The sequence below is a fragment of the Danio aesculapii genome, chromosome 12 (genome assembly GCF_903798145.1).
Source record: "Danio aesculapii chromosome 12, fDanAes4.1, whole genome shotgun sequence".
In the NCBI taxonomy this organism is placed as follows: Eukaryota; Metazoa; Chordata; class Actinopteri; order Cypriniformes; family Danionidae; genus Danio; species Danio aesculapii.
Window position 1 is genome coordinate 18,584,697 of NC_079446.1, and position 21,512 is coordinate 18,606,208.

Consider the following 21,512-nt stretch of genomic DNA (forward strand, 5'->3'; position numbering starts at 1 on the left):
CTCCGACCCAGTGGCTCGACCATTTACATGGGTGTTATTTGGGGGGTCAACAAAGGTGTTACAACCTCCCAGCCTCCAGTCCCCTTCTTCTACCTGGACTGCTACTTATTGGATGTGTGACCATTTCTCAGGTGAAGAAGGCAATTACGGTCAATCTTTGCTCGCAAGGCGAAGCTGTCTTGCGGGATGTGCTATGCGTCTCGCTTGGCCAGAGCCTACACTCCCACCTCTGTGCTGAATGCTATGGTCACCTACTGTACCAGCGCTTCCAAGCACAGGTGCTGGCCGAGCTCCATGCGGGCTCCCCAGGGATCATGCATAATCTCTGGATGACAACTGATTTCACTCCAATCTCCACCATAGCAGCTGCCCATGGTGCTCCATGATGGTTCTTGTGTCCACACGCTACCTGCTTAGCATACCCCAAACACAAAACACATCACTCCAGACATGTAACAGATTTAACTTCAGGGGCTTTTTCCATACATTCTTGCCACAGGGGTGTTTGACTCCTCAGCGATAAGTCTGATGTGCCATTTTACATATGTTCCTTATATACTCCTTATTGGAGGAGTGGCTGTACATGCAGATTGCACTCTCAAATTTTGTAGGCAAATTAAATGTACAAAAGAAAGTTAATTAACCCAATTTCAATTGATAAAAGTCAATTTAGCTGCATTAAATTATATATTTCGTATAACTCATCCTTCATTGTTAAGTGAAAGTTTAAAGGAGTACATCTGCATGTATTGATGTACTCAGCGAGAGACTATTGCTCTATACAAAATTGTCCCCTATAATCTCATTCACTATTCCCTACATTACTCAACTAATATAGTCCACTTGAAAGAATGAGTAAAATGAGTAAGTTCATTCAAATATTGAATGCACTGGAAAGAATGCCATTTTGTTAGTGCCTTGCTGTTTGATAAATCCCTCAAACATATATTTTAAAATTCTTGAGCAGACCCCAAGTAATAAACCATATTTAATTCATAAACCCTACACCGATAGGATTCCGGTGTGGACTGCGGTCAGATGCAGAAACTCAGTTGGTGTTCGAAGTCTTGCCGTGCATTATGAGTATTTTTGAGCTGTTAGGTACACATGGGTTGTTCTGTATGCATGTTATAGTGGTTCATTATGGGATTGACTGAGCACATTTTAAACCATCCACTATGGTTTTGGACACCATGGCTGCCCGCTCAAATAGTGCAGTATTTAAGGGTATGGGGCGATTCTGCTTACAGTTTATTAGGGTGTAGAAGTGCACATTGACTTTTAAATAAACACTTTGTCTTAGTTCTTTCTAGGGCACTCATAGCAACACTTATTTGGAAAAACCCTGGAGTGCTTCTGTGGTTTATTACAAGACTTTTTATGATTTTATGACTTCTGAACTTTTATGACTTTACAAGTAATGTCAATGAAGTTACCCTGGTTCTTCGCCCAATACAGGGGTAATGATTTGTCAGCCTAAACATGGGTTTTAATCTTCAACACAATGGTATAAACAAAAACCTCGGTTAGAAATCGCTATCACAGTATTCTTATTACTGCTCTAAAATGTTACAAGAAATTTTCTTTTAAGAAACATTTAAGACATTTTGGAACAGTAAACATGTCAGGCTAAATAATTTAAATAAATATTTGACCCAATTCACCTATAACGCATGTCTTTGGACTGTGGGGGAAGCCAGAGCACCCGGAGGAAACCCACACAAACATAGGGAGAGCATGCAAACTCCAGAAAGTAGCGCCAACTAGGCCAGCCGGGACTCAAAACACTGTTCCATATTATCTTTCTTTTCTTTGGATATAAAGTAAGCCACTGCACTGTTTTGGTCCATAGCATGGTTGGATGTTGGTGCATAAGTGATTTGTTTTTCAAAAGTTTCCTGAATTATAGACTGACCATAGCTTTTGATGTAGAGGGACCTTTTTGGCTGCAGATACTGTTCCCCTAAAAATCTAAATAAAATAGTTGTAAAAAAAAAAAAAAAAAACTGTAGGAACAGTGTAATTTATTTAATTATTTTTAATTTTTGGCAATTTTAAAACCTTGACTTTTCCAAACCACGGTAAACCTTGAAACCGGTTATGCCCTCAGCCCTAGCACAGAAACCCCTTCAAATTTCAAAATAACAGGACATTAAACACTAACAGATCTCCCTCTATATAAATCTTTAACAGAAATACATCGAATAACACTTAATTTTAACATTTGACACTTAATTTTAACATTTAAATAGCAAAGCTAGATGTCAATTATTAATTTGCTGTTTGTGTTATGTTTAAGATAGTTAATGAGTTCATTTAACCATTTCTAATAAACGAAATATTACCTTTCAATAATATTACACTCTCAGAATTAAAGGTACGACACCTGTCACTGGGGTGGTACCTTTTCAAAAGGTACACATTTGTACTTTAAGGGTCCATATTGGTACCTCAAAAGTAAGTACCTACAAATTTTAAAAGGAACTCTTTTGTATTTTTTAGGTACAATATGTACCCTTGAGGTATTTATATGGACCTTTTAGGTACAAATTTGTACCTATTGAAAAAGTACCACCCCAGTGACAGCTGTCGTACCTTTAATTCTGAGAGTGTAGAGTAGGCATGGGACGGTATACCGCAGTTTTCAAAAAGTCAAGGTTTTAAAACCACCAACATTTTCTGTTCCTAAGGTATGTGTAAGATTTTTTATTTACTTTTTTTAGGACAACAGTATCTTCAGCAGAAAAAAAATCCAAAGATGCTGCTTTAAATTGTAAAGAAAATAATGAAGAGGGCAGATGTCAATGATTCATTTGAATTATTCAGCCTGACATGTTTACCGTTGCAAAATATAATAAATCCTTCAGAAAACAAAAAATATATTGTTTTCAAAGGGGAAAAAGTTTTAGTTTTGGTAGTTTGACCTTTTAGACTGTTAAACTTGTGTGACCTATGTACTTAAGTGACCATAATGTCTTTATGCCATTCTTTCTCAGGTGTGGGCCATGGTGAGCGTCTGTGTAGCAGAGCAGGCCCAGCCCTGTGTTTATACTAGTGCATAGTGAGGTCCCCACAATTTTTGAGGAGAAAAAAAGGAAAAGGGCCATTGGAATGCCCTAAGTGAGGAGGCAAGAGGCCGCCCTGGTGCTGCCCGGATTGGAGTGTTTTCTCCCAGTCATCCCTATAAGGCTTTAGTGGAGTGAGGCTACCGATCCGAGTGCAGCCCAGGCTCCTTGTTTGGGATGTGAGAGGGTGTGGTGAGCAGAGATGGAAACTACATAAGTACACCACAAACCAGTGAGGTGTACACCATCACCAAGTGGCTAAATACCCCCCCGGCCCAGCACTGTCAGGGTAAGTGCCACTCAGCTTCTCTTACCTCCATCTCCTTCTCTTTCTACTTTACAAGCTTTATCTGATGACTCTTGAAACTCGCTGTGTAAAGGGTCAGAGAAGTGCTGTTTTTTGCACAGGTGTAAGCTGGCTTTGAGATATTTTGGCTGGTTAGAGTGTTTTATGAGAAAGATTTGATCTACATTTCTGTAGAGATGATTGTTAGGATTGGTTTTTCTAGAGATAAGCCTTCTGAAAGATACATTGTTTTCTTATTTTCCTTTTCTTCAAAGAAGCACATGGTGCGTCTAAAGTATCCATATTTTGGTATCTTTATTGTGATTTTATAATAAAATCTCTGAGGGTGTGAGTGTTTTTTTAAGTGTGGTTCTGAATGGCTGTGGAAGCCTGACTCATTTGTTAGGTTTATGACTAAATATGGTTCTTCTGGACCACTGACCCATCCCCTCTTTTCCTCACTCACTCTCTTTTTTCATAAACTATTAGGCAGAGAGAGACTGAGCGAGGGAGAGACCAAAGACAGACATGCTTCCCCATCATTTCCAAATTAGGAAGTTTTCCCATGGTGCTCTCAGTAAGGGTCTTTAGGAAATGTGTGTACATACATAAAAGTACATTTATCTTCATAATATATTGGTATTGTTATAATTACTTGTGTTATTACCAACATTTTAGAATATATAACATGTATTTAGAACAAAATGACATTTAAAAAAATGTTTAAAGACTATTTGAACACTTTACATTTATCGATCACAGTGTAGAAAATTAATTAACAAATTAATCCATTATGGGTTCCCCTCATTGTATTATTTTTGGCCAATTCTTTAGCGATAAATGTTTTTATTTACATGTTAACCCTTTAACTACCCCACCAAGAAAAAAATGTTTGGATGCATTTTATAACTCCTAATGTCGCTAGTTAACACACTCAATGCATTTTTTTAACACATCCCATAGTTTCTAAAACATCAACCTCTACTAAATTGTTGATATGTCGGTTTATGGTAAAAGTACCAGAATTAATACAAATACTTTGAAAATCTGTACTAAATCATCTTTATTTTTTTAAGTATGCCATAAAATATTTCAGATTGTTATTTAACATGATTTTACAATAAAGCAACAGGATTATGTTTGCTTGAATTTCTTTGTAAACCAACAATGCTGTGTGTAAACAATTATTTAAAGCAGTCATTTTTTGAATTACTTTAACAGTCATTATTTAAAACAGTTAAAACATGGGCAACCATTTGGTAGAGTGGCAGTCAAAGGGTTAATGTTTGTCAGAATAAGCATGTTGTTTAATTTTTTACACAAATACTTTATTTCACTTAATAACAATGAACATATTTTCACCCCTTATTGCCATTTTCATTCATTTGAAACTTCATTTCTGTACATTTAATTTGGTGGAGATGCACAAATAGGACTACTCATCTTCATGATTATACTTTTCTCCTAAATGATATATATTTTATGTATAATATATTTTATTGTAAAAAAAGTTTGAATTATAAAATGTGAATAATGTCAACGCAAAGTTGACACTTGAAATCAAAACTTCTTCCTTAATACTTACCAGGAAAATGAAAGATAAGCATCAATTAGTTTATGAATGGACATAGCACAGCTTGAATTCCTATTATTCCTATTCATAGTTTAATGGGTGCGGTCAATACTTTTCTGAGTCTTATCACACAAAACTCCCACACACATATATGGTTGTTTCCGATCCGACTTCTGACTCTGATGACTGAAAAAAGAAAACTTTTAAAGAACTATTTTTCCAGTTTGGATGAAATGTCTCCAGAATAGAATATAGTTAACCCTTGGGAGCAAAGATGTCCTGAAATTAACAATGCCATTACCCACATGGTTGACATGGGCCCTTTTAACTCAAAATATATAAGCAATCATGAATTTTTTGCAGTGATTGTCTCCTGTTGGAGTAAGAAAGGATATCTGAGCTGAAAATGTGTGACGACGAAGAAAGCACTGCCCTGGTGTGTGACAATGGATCAGGACTGTGTAAGGCAGGCTTCGCCGGGGATGATGCTCCCAGAGCGGTGTTCCCTTCCATAGTGGGACGTCCCAGACATCAGGTGACCCACCATCATAAGAGTACTTTTAACCCTAAAGGTTTCCCCAATTTCTGTTACACAGAAAGAAGATTTTTTTTAAACATTTCTAAACATAATAGTTTTATTAACTCATTTCTAATAGCTGATTTATTTTTTCTATGCCATGATGACAGTACATAATATTTGACTAGATATTTTTCAAGACACTTCTATAAATCTTAAAGTGACATTTAAAGGCTTAACTAGGTTAATTAGGTTAACTAGGCAGGTTTGGGTAATTAGGCAAGTTATTGTATAATGATGGTTTGTTTTGTAGACTATCGAAAAAAATATATAGCTTAAAGGGACTAATAATTTTGACCTTAAAATGGTTTAAAAAAAAATTAAAACTGCTTTTATTCTAGCCAAAATAAAACAAAGAAGACTTTCTCAAGAAGGAAAAATATTATCAGACATACTGTTAAAATGTTCTTGCTCTGTTAAACATAATTTGGGAAATATTTAAATATTTAATGAAGAAAAAAATTCAAAGGGGGGCTAATAATTCTGACTTCAAATATATATATATAAATATCAATAATAATAATAATAAAATATTTACTGTATTCTTGGCTTGAATTTTTCACTTGATTGAGAGTAGACACATTAAAACAATAATACTTTGTGACTGAATAGATTTAGCTTGTATATTAGGTTAGCTACTAGGCCCACACGCGAGCAGATTTCCGCACATTTTTAGCCCTTCATTAATTCTGTTTATTTACTTGTGTAAATGTGTGTAAATTGATACTTATTCAGTTTTTTTAATTAAATACAGTAATATTATTGACTAAAATGAAAATGTTCATCTGATTTATGTACAATGCAGTTTGTACAGTAATATTTTCTGTCTTTTAGTAGATATAATATATGAGAGATTTGCTTTGTTTACCAAATAAAGTGAATCTAATTGGATTTGCATTTTAAACATTAAATAACAGTTAAAACAGTATTATTTTTTATTTCACATATTAAGATTTTAATTATGATACTCCCAAAATAATTCAGCAGAAATCCGCAGATTTTAACCAAAATTCTCCTCAGAAATAGCAAAAAACGTCCACAGATTCCTTCTGGCCCTAGCTATGGCTTAATGTTCAAATTCAGTTAAAACTGGGCTACTGTTAGCATTCATGTTATGTCCTGTAGTTTACTTTTTATTATTGAACTAAATCCAAATACTTTGTGGAAAGTTGGACTCCAGCCCAGACTGTCTACGTTCAAGTATGTAAGAGATCAAGACAGAGTTAGCTGGAAGTCACTCACTTATTTTTGTTTGGCGGTCTACGGTTTCACTTTTTTTCCCTTAGGGAGTGATGGTTGGAATGGGGCAGAAAGATAGTTACGTTGGTGATGAGGCGCAAAGCAAGAGGGGAATCCTGACTCTCAAGTACCCCATCGAGCACGGAATCATCACAAACTGGGACGACATGGAAAAAGTAAGCAGATCCTATCAAACAAGCCAACAGAAACGAATCTAAACAAGATTATTGCAAATAAGCACACAAGACTAAACAGTCCACTAAAAATATCTTATTTTGGTAAACACAGCTTATCATGTATAGGCTCAAATTTATTCTCTGAGATCTTTCCACAGTACAGTACTATATTTCCATATTACATACAATAGGCAGCATGTGATATAATTTTTTTACATCTACATTATGCATGAGCACTTTTCCAAATAACTCTGACTCATACTTTGAAAATATTCCAATGTCATTCATTTCACACCACATGATGTCATATTTTAACACATGCACACAGCAGATGGTATTATTCAGAAAATGAATGTGATGTTTGTCATACTGTAATTATGGGAATCAGCTTTCAATCTCCACACAAAATGGTTCATTTGCCCGTCTATTTTCTTAATAGTGCATTTGATGCGGTAGAAGTTTGTTCATTGTTGTCCATTGTTTATGTTCACCAGATCTGGCATCACTCTTTCTACAACGAGCTCCGTGTGGCTCCAGAGGAACACCCCACTCTGTTGACAGAAGCCCCCCTTAATCCCAAAGCCAACAGGGAGAAGATGACCCAGGTTAGAGGTGTCAGTGAAAAACCCAATGATGGATACACATTTATTTTTATGGTCCCTTTTACACATGTTGTTGAATATAAGGTGTCTTGCAACTACATGCTAGCTAATTTTCTAAGTATTAACTTAACTAAGTATTAACAGTAACAGGGCTGGACGATATGACAAAAATCTCATACCACAAAATAAGTCATATACTGATAATGATATATATTATAATACAGTGCCATTTCTTTCATTTCAATCCATTAATAGCTTATTTAATAACCAAATGTAAAGGAATATTTCTTTTTTATATCTTAAAGTATATACTCAGATATGTATTCATTCATATGTGACCATATTACACATTTTATTTAGAGCTTAAGGGCAAGTGTTTGATGAAAAATCTAAAAAAAAAAAAAAATATATATATATATATATATATATATATATATATATGAATAAAACATTTTTCAAAGACTAATAATTACAGGTCCAACATAAACATAAAAATATTGCTAAATAAAATCTAAACATTGTACACAATGTTTCTGTCAACATTCCCATAATGGCTTGTATTATTGCACCACGAAATAAACAATAGAGCATAAATTGAAACGATAGACTTTTTATTTTGTCCATACAGTATATTAATCGGTTGATGCAGTGGCGCAGTAGGTAGTGCTGTCGCCTCACAGCAAGAAGGTTGCTGGTTCGAGCCTCGGCTGGGTCAGTTGGCGTTTCTGTGTGGAGTTTCATGTTCTCCCTGCGTTTGCGTGGGTTTCCGCTGGGTGTTCCGGTTTCCCCCACAGTCCAAAGACATGCGGTACAGGTGAATTGGGAAGGCTAAATTGTCTGTAGTGTATGATTGTGAATGAATGTTGATGGGTGTTTCCCAGACATGGGTTGCAGCTGGAAGGGCATCCGCTGTGTAAAAACATATACTGGATAAGTTGGCGGTTCATTCCACTGTGGCGATCCTAGATTAATAAAGAGACTAAGCCGAAAATAAAATGAATGAATATATTAATCATCATATTTCACAGCTCTTATTAATACTTCCACTAATATTTGCAGACACTATAAGCTGACAGACTATATTCAATTTCTATTCGATTCAATCAGTTTTATTTTGGTCTCACTAACATATATTTACAGAATAAATTATAAACCATAGTTACTAATAAAGATGTAGGCTGAAACCTTCCCTTGCTAGCCTTGCTAACCTTACAATCTACTAATGCTCTTATGAGAATTAGTTGGCATTTAGTTGCAATGAAACTTATAATAAATTAAATGTGTAAAAGAAACCATCAAAATACAGTATAATCCAACGATGTAAGATAATTGTTTATAAAACCTACAGCATGATCAAAATGGCTTCAAATAAAGTGTATAAACTAAAGCGTTACACCATGTACAGTAGTTGTGTCCAGAAATGCTTTCAGAAATTAACAAGTGAAGTTAGTTGAGTTATTTTTTTTAGCAAATTTGTTAAAAAAAAACAATGATTCATTGTATAGTTTGTACCCGAATTCATAATACAAGTACTTCGTTCAAATTAATTAAATATATATTTTAAAATAAAATGCAGCACTTACATTACTTTGTTTAGTTATTTATTCATAATAGTGAGAGATCAATTATCTCTTTAAAAAATAGAAACTAAATAGATTTTCTCAAAAAGTTTTTCATGCCTTGTGTTGCTAAAAAATAAACAATTAAAAGCTATAATTTTATTACAGTTAGATGGCAAGCAGCTTTCATTTTAAAAATAAATACTAAAATAACATTTAAATACTACAACTACACTATAAAGAACTTTTTTAAAGCCCACAGACAACAGGTTAGAGCTGAATTCCTATGAATGAGAAGCTCGTGCAGAGAAAATGTGCAGATTTCACTTTAAACATTCACGTTGTTGAGATCAAGCTTTGAGATACGCCTACACAGGTATCACAAAACACCTGCAGCACTTTACTTTGTGGAATTTCACTACCATATATCATGTGTCAGTGCTAAATAATGCATGAAGTGCATACAGACGATCCATAGAGGTTAAGGCCTTCGAATAAACTTTGATAAATTTGCCAATAAATTATACATTATTGTTTGTATCATATCACAACCATTTTATCATACATGTTTAAGGTGCTATTCTAATAAAGACCTATATATTACTTTATATATATATATATATATATATATATATATATATATATATATATATATATATATATATATATATATATATATATATATATATATATATATATATATATATATATATATATATATATATATATAAAAGCCAAATGTATATATATATATATATATATATATATATATATATATATATATATATACATTCCTATTCCTCAAATTTGAAGCAATGGAGGAAAGAAAACTGAAAGATCATACTCAAGAAAAAGTATCATTACTTGTAAAAAATGTAGTGTGAGTAGAGTTTTTGTTTTAAGTACTACTCATGGCATGAATGAAAAGCAACCCTTAGCAATTTTGTGTAAGTTAGATGTTTTGTCATTCAAGGACTATATATTTTAAAGGTGAAATAAAAGTGAGCAAATAATGAGCCAAATGAAAGCATATTGCTGTGTTTACATGTAAATACTGTATAACCTAAGGGACAAAAGTCTTGCTGTAGCTGTATGTTAATGCTTAGGTTTTGCACTTTAAACCCTGACTAACAAGCTACAAGTGTCCAAACCAGCTCGCACAGCATTGATAGAGTAGAAGCCATTTGTTCATGTGCAATTTTAGTAATAATACAGTAGGCATTTTCATCTTCTCATCAGTGACATGCAGTTTAAATAGTCTCACGGTTGTTGCGTGTAACAATTTAGCATTTTCTTGGAGAAATTTAATGCTTCCACACTACATGCTACATTTATAAAGCATCCGTGTCTGAGGGTCAATCTTGTCTGATGCAATTATATTTCTCTATACATGATTTGATTGGATGAGAATCAATGGTCTGATTATTGTACTTAGCCGATCAGTAAATATACATCAATAAAGTAGCTGGTTCGAGCACCGGTTGGGTCAATTGGCATTTCTGTGTAGAGTTTGTATGTTCTTCCCGAGTTCGTGTGGATTTTCCTCCGGGTGCTCCGGTTTCCCCCACAGTCCACAGCATCCGCTGCATAAATATGTGCTGGATATATTGGTTTCCTCCCACAGGCCAAAAAAAAAAATATATATATAAGTGAATGGACCAAAAAAATTGACACCATATACATGTGATTAATCAGCAATATTTCTCTCCATAGTTATTAACAATTAAATTCACCTTTATTTGTATAGCGCTTTTACAATAAAGATTGTGTCAAAGCAGCTTCACATAAAAGATTATAGTAAATTGAAATAGTGTCAGTCCAGTTTTAGTGTTTAAGTTCAGTTCAGCTCAGTTCAGTGTGGTTTAATATTCACTGCTGAGAGTCCAAACACTGAAGAGTAATCCATCGATGCGCATAATATAGTGCATAATATAGTGCTATTTCTTTCATTTCAATCCATTAATAGCTTATTTAATAACCAAATGTAAAGGAATATTTCTTTTTTATATCTTAAAGTATATACTCAGATATGTATTCATTCATATGTGACCATATTACACATTTTATTTAGAGCTTAAGGGCAAGTGTTTGATGAAAAATCTAAAAAAATAAATAAATAAATTAAAAAAAAAAAAATATATATATATATATATATATATATATATATATATATATATATATATATATATATATATATATATATATATATATATATATATATATATATATATATATATATATATATTAAATTAACCTTTATTTGTATAGCGCTTTTACAATAAAGATTGTGTCAAAGCAGCTTCACATAAAAGATTATAGTAAATTGAAACAGTGTCAGTCCAGTTTTAGTGTTTAAGTTCAGTTCAGTTTAGCTCAGTTCAGCGTGGTTTAATATTCACTGCTGAGAGTCCAAACACTGAAGAGTAATCCATCGATGCGCATCGATGCAATCGCGAACCATGAAAGCCAGTGGTGACAACGGCGAGGAAAAAACTTTACCAATTGGTGAAAGTGAAGAATTAAAAACCTCGAGAGAAACCAGTCTCAGTTGCCCACGACCATTTCTCCTATGGCCAAACGTGTTGTGCAGAGCTGCAGTCTAGCTGCCAGAGGCTGGAGAAGCTGTACGTCAGCGAGACTCGTCTGTCTCTGGAGCGTCACAGGCTCTCCACTCCTCCATGACCACCCCAGCAGCTGCTCAATAATTCACTAATAACAAGCAGGGGAGTTCTCGAGACCTACCTGAGCTCAAACTTCCCTCTTACCCTGCCAACGGGAGGGAGCACTGGGCTCGAGAATCTCATGAGCTCAGGGCTCTCTACCGGGACAGCATGCCAAACACGCTTTTTAATCAGTCATCAGCAAAGTGTGAAGTCTTGAAAACTATTGTTTGATTGTTGGCTGTGTTCATTAACAGTGCTGTTCTGACTTTTTTTTTTTAGATCATGTTTGAGACCTTCAATGTTCCAGCCATGTATGTAGCTATTCAAGCAGTGCTGTCTCTCTATGCTTCTGGACGTACAACAGGTCAGATCACCTGTCAAACAGGTCTCAGCCCTTGTTTGCCTTTAAAGCTACACATTAACAAGCACTTTCTTCTTCTCGAACAGGCATTGTGCTGGACTCTGGTGATGGTGTCACCCATAACGTACCCATTTATGAGGGCTACGCTCTTCCACATGCCATTATGCGTTTGGACTTGGCCGGCCGTGATCTCACTGACTACCTCATGAAGATCCTAACTGAGCGAGGCTACTCATTCGTCACCACTGGTGGGTTTGGACACATACATTATGTATAATATATACAGTACACAGTTGAAGTCAGAATTATTAGCCCCCCTTTAATTTTTTTTTTTCTTTTTTAAATATTTCTCAAATGATGTTTAACAGAGCAAGGAAATTTTCACAGTATGTCTGATAATATTTTTCTTTCTGGATAAAGTCTTGTTTTTTATTTCAGCTAGAATAGAAGCAGTTTTAAATTTTTAAAAAATCTATTTAAGTTCAACATTATTAGCCCCTTTAAGCAATTTTTTTTTTGATAGTCTACAGAACAAACCATCATTATTCAATAACTTGCCTAGTTAACCTAATTAACCTAGTTAAGCCTTTAAATGTCACTTCAAGCTGTATAGAAGTGTCTTGAAAAATATCAAGTCAAATATTTTTTACTGTCATCATGGCAAAGATAAAAGAAATCAGTTATTAGAGATGAGTTATTAAAACTTTTATGTTTACAAATGTGTTGAAAAAAAATCTGCTCTTCCTTAAGCAGAAATTGGGGACAAAAATAAAAAGGGGAAGGGGGTGGGGGGGCTAATAATTCAGGGGTGCTAATAATTCTGACTTCAACTGTATATTATTCAACAGTATTATTCAACAGTATAGTAAGTGAGTGAGTGAGCGAGTGAGTATATATTTGTGTGATTTGTGTCTTACCAGAAAAAAATTCAAGATGTGATAAGAAAAATTAAATATATAATCAAATTAGTAGAAATTAAAAATGTTAAAAAGTGATCAATTTGTTTATGAAATCAATAATTTGATTGATTAATTTTCTGAATGACTTGTGTCTCACCTACAGCTGAAAGAGAAATCGTCCGTGACATCAAGGAGAAGTTGTGCTACGTGGCTCTGGACTTTGAGAACGAGATGGCCACCGCTGCCTCTTCCTCCTCTCTGGAGAAGAGCTACGAGCTTCCCGATGGACAGGTCATCACCATCGGCAATGAGAGGTTCCGCTGTCCTGAAACACTGTTCCAGCCATCCTTCATTGGTAATCTCTTGTCTCTTTTTTAACAATCAATTCACAGCATCTTGGTAAAGATGTCTAAAGATTCATCGCGATTAATCGCATCCAAAATAAAAGCTTGTATTTATATATCTTATATATGTATTTTTATAAAAATTTTTTTTTGCATTTTTATATATTTTATTTTTATACAGTATATACAGCATATTTATACACATTGAGTAGACATACATTATGTAAATACAAACTATAATTTTGGAATTTGGTTAATCGTGAGTAATCGTTTGACAGCACTAATATAAATGCTGAATGATGGATTTGAAGAGTTCATTTGCAAAAACAAATAACATGATTTTTATTATTTTTCATAAATCATGTTTTGTTTTTTGCAAATGAACTCTCTGGTGTACAGTAAAAACATGATTTATGAAAACGGATATAAGGAATAACAGAGTTATCTGTTTTTAGACATTAACTTTTTGTTTGTTGTTAGGAATGGAATCTGCTGGCATTCATGAAACCACCTACAACAGCATCATGAAATGCGACATTGACATCCGTAAGGATCTGTACGCCAACAATGTGCTGTCTGGTGGTACCACCATGTATCCAGGCATTGCAGACAGGATGCAGAAGGAGATCACTGCTTTGGCCCCCAGCACCATGAAGATCAAGGTTAGCACGGGCTGGTTATGAATATACGATACAATCATTAAAATAAAGCTGGTCAGACTTTATTTTGATGGTCCGTTTGTTGAATTTAAGTTACATTGCATCTACATGCCAACTAATTCTCATTAGATTATAAGTAGACTGTTGGGTTGGGGTTAAGGTTAGTGTAAGTTGACATGTACTTGCAAAGTCAGTTTAATGTCTGTTGAATGTCTGTATCAACAGATATTAAGCAGACAATCTACGAATACTCAAATGGATCATCAAAATAAAGTGTTACCATAAAGCTTTACAATTAAGGCTAATTTACAACCGCATATTTTATTGTTAATCAAACACATGTACAAACTTATTTCTAAATGACACTTTGGCTGTGTACAATAACAGGGTGAGCATCTGACATGGAAAAAACACAATTTTCTCTTATAAACATTTACGTTTTTATAGTTCTTACAAATTGAATATTCAATCAATTCTTTCTAAAGGGCAATATTAGTCATTTGTTCAAAAATGGTGATTCATTGAGTCATTCAAGCTTTTTTTTCAAATACCAAAACAAATGGACTGCAGTGATTAGATTTTTTATATAGCTACAAATGTAGGGGATTTACTGTAGTTTAAAAAAATAAATAAAAGAGATTATCTCTTCAGTTAGAGGTTTAGATTTTGTGTCTCAAAGCTGCCTCCATTGCGTTTTTTACTAGCCTTCTTTACTGAATAACATATTTAAAATGAATAAAACAGCTGTGTATCTTAAAACTACAATTTAAACAGATAAAAATTAATCCATAGTATTTATAAAATTTCATCAGCAATGTTTAAATAGCACTTACTTTACCTTGTATGTTCTCATTTAAAGGGATAGATAAGCAAAAAAGTAAATAAACTCAATATTTAATTACCCTAAAGTGGTTCCAAACCTTTTTTTTAACCACTTTGAAAGATTTGAAGAAAGCTGAAAACCTTTAGGGCAGCACGGTGGCACAGTGGGTAGCACAATCACCTCACAGCAAGAAGGTCGTTGGTTCGAGCCCCAGCTGGATTCCTCTGGGTGCTCTGGTTTCCCCCACAGTCCAAAGACATGCGGTACAGGTTGATCAAGCTAAATTGGTCGTAGTTAGTGTGCGCAGAGAGTGCGTGAGTGTTTTCCAGTGTTGGATTGTGGCTGGAAGGGCATCCGTTGCGTAAAAACATGAGCTGGATAAGTTGACGGTTCATTCCGTTTTGGCGATCCCAGATTAATAAAGGGACTAAGCCGCAAAGAAAATAAATGAATGAATGATTGAATGAATGAACGAAAACCTGTAACCATTGACACCCATAGTATTTATTTTTCCTACTATGGAAGTCAGTGGTTAGGTTTTCAGCTTTCTTCAAGATATCTTCTTCTATGTTCAACAGAAGAAAGAATCTTATAATGGTTCGAAAGAAGTAAAGGGTGAGTAAATGATGACAGAATTTTAATTTTTGGGTGGACTAACCCCTTTATCACTCCATCTATATAACAGTTTAGATCAACATGACAGCAACAGTAACTAAAAAGTATTCAGTAAATATTACTGACTACATAACTACACTGTAAAACCCAAAAAGTTAAGATAACCCAAAGCATTTGAGGCAACCAATTGAAACAAACCATTTAGGTTCAAAAACTAATCCTCATGATTACTGTGAACTTAATCTATTTAAGTAAATGAAGCAATTTGAGCACAGTAAAACCCAATAACTGAAGAGAACTCAAACCAACTGAGTACTGTAAAACCCAATAAGTTAAGGCAACTCAAACTGTTTGAGGAAACCGATTGCTACAAACCATTTGAGTTAAAACTAATCTATGTGTACTGTGAACTTCATTTAAGTTGAAGTAATGAGGTATTTAATTAACTCATTACCCTAAACACTGAGTTCAAAACTCTTTTCAAATGAGTAGAATTAACTTTCTTTTACAGTGTAATACTGTTATTGACTATAATTTCTCATGCACTTTGTAATCAATAACAGACAACACATTTACAACAGATGACTTACCATATTCTGAATTACTAATTCAAAAATATATATCAATACAGAGTATATAGAGGAATCAGAGTGAAATTCAATACCTTTTAAGACCTTTTTAAGACTCTTTCCATACATTTTAAGCTCTTATAACCACTTTTCAACCGGAAACACTGGCGAGACTTTAACTTACAGTATATTTCATAAATTTTAATGTAAGAAATTAATCATAAACTAAAGCATTATTTATATATTGACTAAAAATCAATTAAATCTAGCTAATTCAGCAGGTTGGCGCCTATAGAGCTGCGGTAATAATGGTGTTGCCTTGGTAAGTGCAGTAAACAAAACAGCATGATGTCAAATCTAGTAGGATTTCAGTGATTTTATAAACTACAAAGCTGATATTCCCAGATTTAATTCAGGCAAACTTTAGCATACAACCATACATTGCATAATCAAAAATGATATAAAATGTGATACCTTGCAAAATAGCATTTAAGACTTTTAAAATGCCTTAAATTTCTCTACATTGATTTATCAATGTTTAATACTTTTTAAGACCCTGCGGACACCCTGTAATAGAAGTCTCTCAACAACACAAAACTAACTGTACTATGTTTGTACTCAGATCATTGCTCCGCCTGAGCGCAAGTACTCAGTATGGATCGGCGGCTCCATCCTGGCCTCTCTCTCCACCTTTCAGCAGATGTGGATCAGCAAGCAGGAGTATGATGAAGCCGGACCCTCTATTGTGCATCGCAAGTGCTTCTAGAAAACACCTCCAGCCCCCTCCTGGTCCCGTAATTCTGCTATTGCTTCATAGCCTGTAAAATGTGAACCTGCCCTTTATTTCCCTCTATTGTTTTGTCTTTGCACTGCCCACATCTGTTTGAATGTTTTGATCTAATTATGTCATGACCTTATAGAGGTGTTTTTGATTGGGTTATTAAGCTTGAACGTTCTGCCAATAAAGAAGATTGGGGGGATTTTTTTTAGGGTGGTGAGACTCCAGAGATGAGGAGAGTGTGTTATTCTCCCTATTGTGTTAAAATGCTACGAGGAAAACACAACTGCATGTCGGCTTTCAGGCAGTCTGTTTGGATTTTATATGAAGGAATAAAGCTCTGCAATAATTAACTGTCTTTCCATTGCTTTGCTCACAACTTGGGTTTAATAAACAGAGAAAAACACAACACGGTACAAAAAAAATCCAAACACAAGTGAAAAAAATGAGGCAGCACATTGGCTCTGGGGTTAGCATTGTCGCCTCACAGCACGAAGGTCTCTGGTTCGTTTGCAGGTTTCCTCCGGGTGCTCTGGTTTCTCCAAAAGTCCAAAACATGCAGTATAGGTGAATTGAATAAATAAATGGCCAGTGTATGAGTGTGCGTTTGGATGAGGGCGTGTATGGGTGTTTCCCAGTACTGGGTTGCGACTAGAAGGACATCCACTGCATAAAACATATGCTGGAATAGCTGGCGGTTCATTCTGCTGTGGCGACCTTTGATAAATCAGAGACTAAGCTGAAGGAAAATGAATGAATAAAGTGAAACAGACATATCCTTCACATCCATGGAGTATATTGTACAACAGCTTCAAAATTCCAAGGCACAAAGGCAAGGCATGTCCGAATGCAAATTCTGCTTTACTTCCTGTCTATCGTGCATTTCATTTTTGACTTCATCTCAAAGGTCTGTTTGGGTGTCATTTTTTTTTCTGTATGTTCTTTTTTGACTACCGTTGTACACATTTGATACCATGACTAGCGATAAGTTAGTATTGTAGTACTAATAAGAAAATACTTAGTTTGTTATAGCCAAAGCTTTTATTTTGTTGTATATGATTAACTGGTTATGCAGTCTGTTGTTTTTTTTTTGCTGAAGTGCACAACCGCTGCCTCTGAGTCACTTGCTAATAGGGCAGCTGTCTGGGCTTTCAGATACACCCAATGTGTTTGTTTGGGGTTTTTTTTTCAACAGCAATGGGGAAAAAAATAGGAGACCACTTAAAAAGAAAATTCGCAGTTTCTCTACGTGTACTCGATTTACTAGGTGTGTGTTTAAGTAAAAAGTTAGGTCTGATAAAATTCCTTTTTTCTTTTTTTGAGAAAATTTCAAATGGTCAAAATAACAAATATTTGATAAAAAAATTAAAAAAAAGGAGTTTTTCCACTAGGTTAAGTTCAAACATTTGTAGTGTTGACTAAAAATGTATATAAAAGAAAACTAGCAGATTTTTCAAACACATTTCTAAACATAATAGTTTTAATAACTCATTTCTAATAACTGATTTATTTATCTTTGCCATGATGACAGTAAATAATATTTGACTAGATATTTTTAAGACACTACTATACAGCTTAAAGTGACATTTAAAGGCTTAACTAGGTTAATTAAGTTAACTAGGCAGGTTAGATATACACACGCACACGCGCACGCACGCACACACACACACACACACACACACACACACACACACACACACACATTTTTAAAAACAAAAATTCATTTTAATATTATTAAATAACTATAATATTAATAACTATCGTCTCCATTTCCTCACCACAGTCATTTACTGAATATAGTTAATATGCATTATAGTTGAAACAAAAAATCATTTTACAACAAAAAAACTAGAAAAGTTTCCAGCCCTATTAATATTTTTACATTGACCTATTTAATAATGGCTGTGTATACAGGGTTCCAACGGTCTTGGAAAAGCGCAGAGTATATCTCAGAGAATTGTAAAAATGGCAGCATTCCCTGGCTGAAAAATATCATGGAAATACAATCTTTAAATATTATGCAGAGCATCTTTGTAACATACACAAGTTTTTGAGTTTCATTTAAATTAAAATTCTAACTAGTTTATATTTTAATGTTTTATTACTTGTTTTTATATAGTAATTTATTTTTATTACATTTAAATGAATTTTGATTCATTAAACACCTTTGGTTTAGTCCCTGATTTATCAGGGGTCGCCACAGCAGAATGAACCGCCATAAATTAATTTTATTTGTAACAAGGATATTATTAAAAACTATTTAAAATAATTTAAACAATTGTTATTTGCCAGTAATCATACACAATGAGAAATTAGTTAATTTCAATGAATTTAGGCAAGTCAAAAATGCCCTTTAACACCCCCAAAAATTAAAATGAACCAAAAAAAGATCAAATGCACAAAAGACATCAGACATGTTGAAGCATTTGACTACATGCCTGTGATGAATCAAACTGCTTGTTTCATCATTATATATGAATCATTAAGCTTTGAAATATGATGTAACATTTCAATCCAGATCATTTACAGATTACATTTTTTTTTGACCTGTCATTGTGTATCAAAGAGAAAGTAGATTTTTTTGTTATCCTTGTCACTTTTATTAACAAAGGCGTTAAGGAAAGAATGGTGCTTGTACAGACACAAAAGCCTCCTTCTACTATCCTGTTCACAAAGAGCCACAAAAACACAGCATCAGTGGAGCCCCTGGCACACGCAGCTCCACACTGGAGAAACAATCCAATTCACAATGAACAAAACAAACACTCCCGCAATCTTCCACTGCTCACAAAAAAAGCTTTCTTCTCAAACCACAAAAGTAGTGGAGACCAAAACAAAATTAGTTTGTTAAAATGAGGGAATGGTATACCCTGAGATTAGTGCGGTCAAGGCTGAAATCTTTTACCTGTAAACAGGTCTGTTCAGTTACAGGAGCTTTGGTGTGCACTAAGAGATCCCAATCTTGTTTATACTTTTCAAAAATCACTTTCTTGTAACCAGATCCAAGAGGAAAAAAGCTCACTCACCAACATCATATTGGGTCATTGGGATATTCTAGTATGAAAGTGTCTTTAAATTGAACTGAAAGCCTAAATTGAAGTCTGTATTGCATTATTTTAAAGTGGATCTCCTGTCTTATATTGCATCTTTATTAACTTGACCATTAAAAATAATAACAATAAACTCTCTAGAAAAATCTGTTAGGTTTTTGTTAAAAAAAACAACTATTGGTCAGTGTGTATTGTGTTAAAAACATAACTGCACATGATATCAGTGATATATCAAAGGCAAATCTTACACACTTTTGTAAAAAGTCCTGATAACAGTTCACATTGTAGCAGCCTTATTGTACAGTATGCTTTAACAAATGGCGCCATCTTGAGGACAAACAACCAAAATGGCCGTCCGATTATACCACACGATCTGACTAGAACATACCTGCTGCTGGCCACGAACAAAAAGCGCATGATGATGATCTAAAAAAACACAAAACACCAACTTCACTAAACCTCCTCACAGCAAACTGCGCAGCTGATGGGTTCTGTCACAGTACCTTTTTGTAAAATAAATAAATACAAAAAAGCCTTCAAGTAAAGAAAAATATAAATAGAAATTCTCAATGGTTTGCTGATACTGATATTTTCCATCTTCTTCTGTCACCTGAGGTCCAGAACTGTCGTTTTCGAGTCTTTCACCACAATGTGCTTGCAAATCTGCAAACAGAAAAAAAATCTGAATGTTTCAATTCTCTAAATGTGTTTCGCTTTCAGCGCAATGGTTTTACCAAAAGGCATAAATAGCTTCTAGTTTTTTATATTCACAGCTGGTTCAGAAAATTCTTACAGTGAACAGAGGAGGGTCTTTCGAGTGGGGGTGAAAACCTTTCAATCTGCATCCGGCCACTTCTCCCATTCCAGCACTGGTGAGCCGGAAAACTCCTGTGCTGAAGCAGAAGAATGACACATGTTGGTCAAATTATTATACAAGAACAGGGTGTTTTAGATATGTTTTTATGAAAAGAATTTTTAAGTAAAGCATGTAATGTGGCCACTTTTTAAACATTTGGGTTGATAGATTTTTGAAAGAAGTTTCTTAATGCATGTAGTAATATTTTATATTCAATATTACATATACTTAATATTTACATTATTAAACATTAAACATTTCTAAAAAAATTGACTGATGGTTGATTTCTGTTTTGTAAATGAATATGTCATTCATTTTTTTCTTTATCAAAAACACTTTACAAATGTACAAACCCTGTTATTGTCCTTGTCCTCAGGACAACTTAAAAACCTAAAAACTGTTATTTAGAAAAAATACTTCTAATAAAAATAATTCTAATAATACAAGTTTAAATTGTTATCAATAACATTGACTGATTAAAAACATTATATTATGAATACATTCTACAAATAAATCCTACAGATATACAATACAAGTAAATTTACAACTGTCCCCATGTTTCTGTCAGTCCTGTCATTAAATTTAACAAAATGCGGCCAATAAATGTTTAAGGGTATGACTTGAAAATGACATCATTTGATGGAGAACAAGCTGACAGTAATCAAGGATGCGTTCTATCAATAAATTGTATGATTTTAGGCTTGTTTTTGTTTAATTTTTAAGGACGACAAGCTTAAGTCAGACCCTGTCACCTTTTTTATAAGTGAAAATGTATGTTTCTGGTAGAATGTCCCATGTGCAATCAGGCCTTGTTGTAG

General features: G+C 34.1%; 2 protein-coding genes across 2 annotated transcripts in view; one reads left to right on the plus strand and one right to left on the minus strand.

Moving 5' to 3' along the window:
- Nucleotides 1-3,245: 3,245 nt before the first annotated feature.
- On the plus strand, nucleotides 3,246-17,141 carry acta2 (actin alpha 2, smooth muscle). Its single transcript, XM_056469779.1, has 9 exons — nucleotides 3,246-3,354; nucleotides 5,288-5,459; nucleotides 6,788-6,916; nucleotides 7,411-7,521; nucleotides 12,020-12,104; nucleotides 12,188-12,349; nucleotides 13,164-13,355; nucleotides 13,825-14,006; nucleotides 16,633-17,141. The coding sequence occupies exons 2-9, from the start codon at nucleotides 5,331-5,333 to the stop codon at nucleotides 16,774-16,776; spliced, it is 1,134 nt and encodes a 377-aa protein (XP_056325754.1). The 5' UTR covers nucleotides 3,246-3,354; nucleotides 5,288-5,330; the 3' UTR covers nucleotides 16,777-17,141.
- A 1,936-nt stretch (nucleotides 17,142-19,077) lies between these two features.
- LOC130238653 (AMSH-like protease) overlaps nucleotides 19,078-21,512 on the minus strand; it is a 40,470-nt gene continuing 38,035 nt past the window's right edge. The window contains exons 10-12 of the mRNA XM_056469736.1: nucleotides 20,632-20,731; nucleotides 20,342-20,501; nucleotides 19,078-20,264 (exon numbers count right to left, since the gene is read on the minus strand). Of these exons, the coding sequence (XP_056325711.1) occupies nucleotides 20,445-20,501; nucleotides 20,632-20,731 (157 nt within the window). The 3' untranslated portion in view covers nucleotides 19,078-20,264; nucleotides 20,342-20,444. The remainder of the gene's footprint in view (nucleotides 20,265-20,341; nucleotides 20,502-20,631; nucleotides 20,732-21,512) is intronic.

What these genes read in the sequence shown, in the direction of transcription:
- acta2 (XM_056469779.1), top strand. Translation starts at nt 5,331, where the DNA reads ATGTGTGACGACGAAGAAAGCACTGCCCTGGTGTGTGACAATGGATCA. An exon ending in TGGGACGTCCCAGACATCAG is followed by an intron (nt 5,460 to 6,787) that starts GTGACCCACCAT and finishes TTTTTCCCTTAG; the next exon opens with GGAGTGATGGTTGGAATGGG. An exon ending in CTACTCATTCGTCACCACTG is followed by an intron (nt 12,350 to 13,163) that starts GTGGGTTTGGAC and finishes TCTCACCTACAG; the next exon opens with CTGAAAGAGAAATCGTCCGT.